The sequence below is a fragment of the Danio aesculapii genome, chromosome 13, assembly GCF_903798145.1.
Source record: "Danio aesculapii chromosome 13, fDanAes4.1, whole genome shotgun sequence".
NCBI lineage: Eukaryota > Metazoa > Chordata > Actinopteri > Cypriniformes > Danionidae > Danio > Danio aesculapii.
The window spans coordinates 4,392,421-4,395,174 of NC_079447.1; the positions used below are offsets into that span (position 1 = coordinate 4,392,421).

General features: G+C 35.9%; 1 protein-coding gene across 1 annotated transcript in view; it reads left to right on the plus strand.

The window, feature by feature from the left end:
• The first annotated feature begins 251 nt into the window (after window positions 1–251).
• Window positions 252–2,754, plus strand: part of fbxo11a (F-box protein 11a) — an 81,909-nt gene continuing 79,406 nt past the window's right edge. Inside the window, exon 1 of the mRNA XM_056471150.1 lies at window positions 252–542. Coding sequence (XP_056327125.1) covers window positions 455–542 — 88 coding nt within the window. The 5' untranslated portion in view covers window positions 252–454. The remainder of the gene's footprint in view (window positions 543–2,754) is intronic.

Here is a 2,754-nt window from a genome sequence, read left to right on the forward strand (position 1 = left end):
GATAGTCATTTGCTGCTAATTTGATTTCAATATTTTGAATATGCAAATACATTTTTTTCTGAATTTTTATTATTAAGGAGAACGTTCAAATGCGTGAATGCAAAACCAACTTTACCTCAATTAATACTCTAAGCTGCATCCGCCTTCCGTGGTTTTACCATGGTATTTTTTGTGAGGGGAGAACCCTCGGTGATTGGTGGAGCACAGCGCCATGTGGTTGTGTATGGGAGTGTGTGAGTGTGTGTGTAAATGGCTCCTCCTGCCACTGGAAATCGAAATCGGAGCTCTCGGACCGGAGCGCCCGGACATTAAACCGCTTCCCCGGAGTCTAGACCTAGCAGATTCTCAGTGCAATGCACTTTAGGCTTTATTTACATTTTTTGAGCTCAGCAGCGTGTAAGGAAGCAGAGGAAAGCGCTGCAGCTAGGTGTGTTTTTAAACAGAAACCCGTCAAATGAACTCCGTCAGAGCGACTAACCGCAGACCCCGGCGAGTGTCGAGGCCGCGCCCGGTGCCACCGGACAGAAACAACGCAGAAAGAGGTAAATTTATCGCTAACAAACGCTAGCCTGTGCTAGATTCACATATATCTCTCTTATTATACACGTGTTGTGTAGATTCCAACAGCTTTTGTGTGGTGATGTTGTATTTCGAGGCTATTTGCGTTAATGTTCATTCGTCAGGAAACACCGAGGCTTCTGATCCTTCCGCAGGCCGCGCTTTGTTTAACTGGGTTTGATTTGTTCTCCAGGGCACTAGAAACTCAATTTAACGTGTCATTTTAGACGGTGTATGGTTGTGAATAGACTAGTCGTGTTTTTAAAATCTGTCACAAGTCTAAATGGTGCCAGTGACGATGATGTATTTGTGGAAAATAGCAGCGGTCAGTTGTTTTAGAGCGCTGTGATGGTTAGCATTTGCTATTAGCAAACGTTAACAGCTAAATCAACAAAATAACACCACACACTCAAATAATTTCACTGCCACAACATTTTTGTGCTAGATTACAATTTAACCAGTTTAATTATAGCATTGGCAGTACGCTCAACTAAAAACAAAGCATACAACCAAAGGTTTTCTTGGTATACCATGTTTATACCATGGTATTTCGATATACCTTGCAGTACTATGTAAATACCGTGCTGCATGTGTGTAGATCAGTACCAAAATATACACTTACCACAGTGTTTTGACATTTTGCATGCTAATGTCACTTGTGTAGACAGTACCATGATGATACTTTGGTATTTTGATATATGGCACAGTATACTGACATCATATGATATGCATTACAAAGGTGCTTCCAATAATAATCATAGTAATTTTTGTAAATGAGACATGTCATGTATGTTATTATATTCTCTTGACATATGCATCGGTACCATTGTGGTGTTTCAGAGTAATACAATGAAATATTTATTATTAAGTGTACAATATTGTTTAACACAATCACAATTTCATGATTGTTAATCATTATTATTATTTATTTGTAAGGTATCAATGACATTTGTGTCATGTTATTGTGATTGTCATGTACTTTGAAGTTGTCAGAAATGCCTTGTCAGAACAGCAGAAAACACACAATAATTCAATATAATTCCTAGAGCACCATAGAAATTAAATGGTATTGCTGTGGTATTTTCTTTGGCAAGGCCTTCCTTTTTATTATCTTTTTTTTTTCGTTAGTTAGTCAGCTTTGTTGGATGCTGTAAAATAGATGCACTCATTGACCTGTTTATTGGTGTTGGGGGTTGATTTGCCCATTGATGAGTTGTAATGAGTTGTATTTTTAACTGTTTTGGTCAACCAGGAGTGCATTTCCAAAAACCATGGTTGGCCAACTAAGGTCACAAGTTCCGTCGTTACAAACATAGTTTGTTAATTTGGCGTTTCCTAAATCCATCGTTCCAATGAACATTCGCAAACTGCGTCGCAAACTTGTACTCTTGCAACTACACCTCTGGAGCTGTAGTTAGAAACATGGTTCCTGGCTGTGTCCTATTCCCACTTATCCCCTCTATGGCTAATTCATTTAGAACATTCGAACATTTAAACTTGGAAATATTTAAAAATAAAAAAGCATTAAAGTCATCACTCTTAGATGAAATTTACTTTCAAAGTATTTTTACAGTTCAGTTTTAGCGATCTTCATGTTTACAATTGCGCTTCCTTTGCAGTGCACTTTAAAAACATTGATGTCATTTTGAACACAGCTGTGGCTCATGACGAAAGCTATAGGTGACCTATTATTTAAAAGCAGAATCTGTTACGTTTCAAAGCTTGTGAAAACAAAACAATCACAGCATACGATAATGCTTTTAATTTAAAGTAGGTTATTTATTAAGTATCTGTACTGTAAATGACATGGGCCTGTTGGTTAGAACATTTCTGCAGTGTTTTACATGTGTCAAATTGTAAAAGTAGACTTTAAAAAAAAACAATATCCTACTGAATAATAATCATCATTATTAAAGTAGCATTTTATTTTCATTTTCTAATAAATAATAAATATTAAATTTCATTTCTTAACAAATAGCCTCATTTATTTATATGATTTATGTATGATACTAGAGTATGTGTTAGCTTTTGTAAGTGATTTTATGTTTCAGAATAGAATATGAAATGTTCTCAATAATATCTGTAAAGGAAACACAGGCTCTATATGTGCTGTTTACATACATTTCAATTCATATGGAAAGCGAGTGCATGTTTTTACCAAAACTGTATATAATTTTTAAATGCATGTGTGTAAAA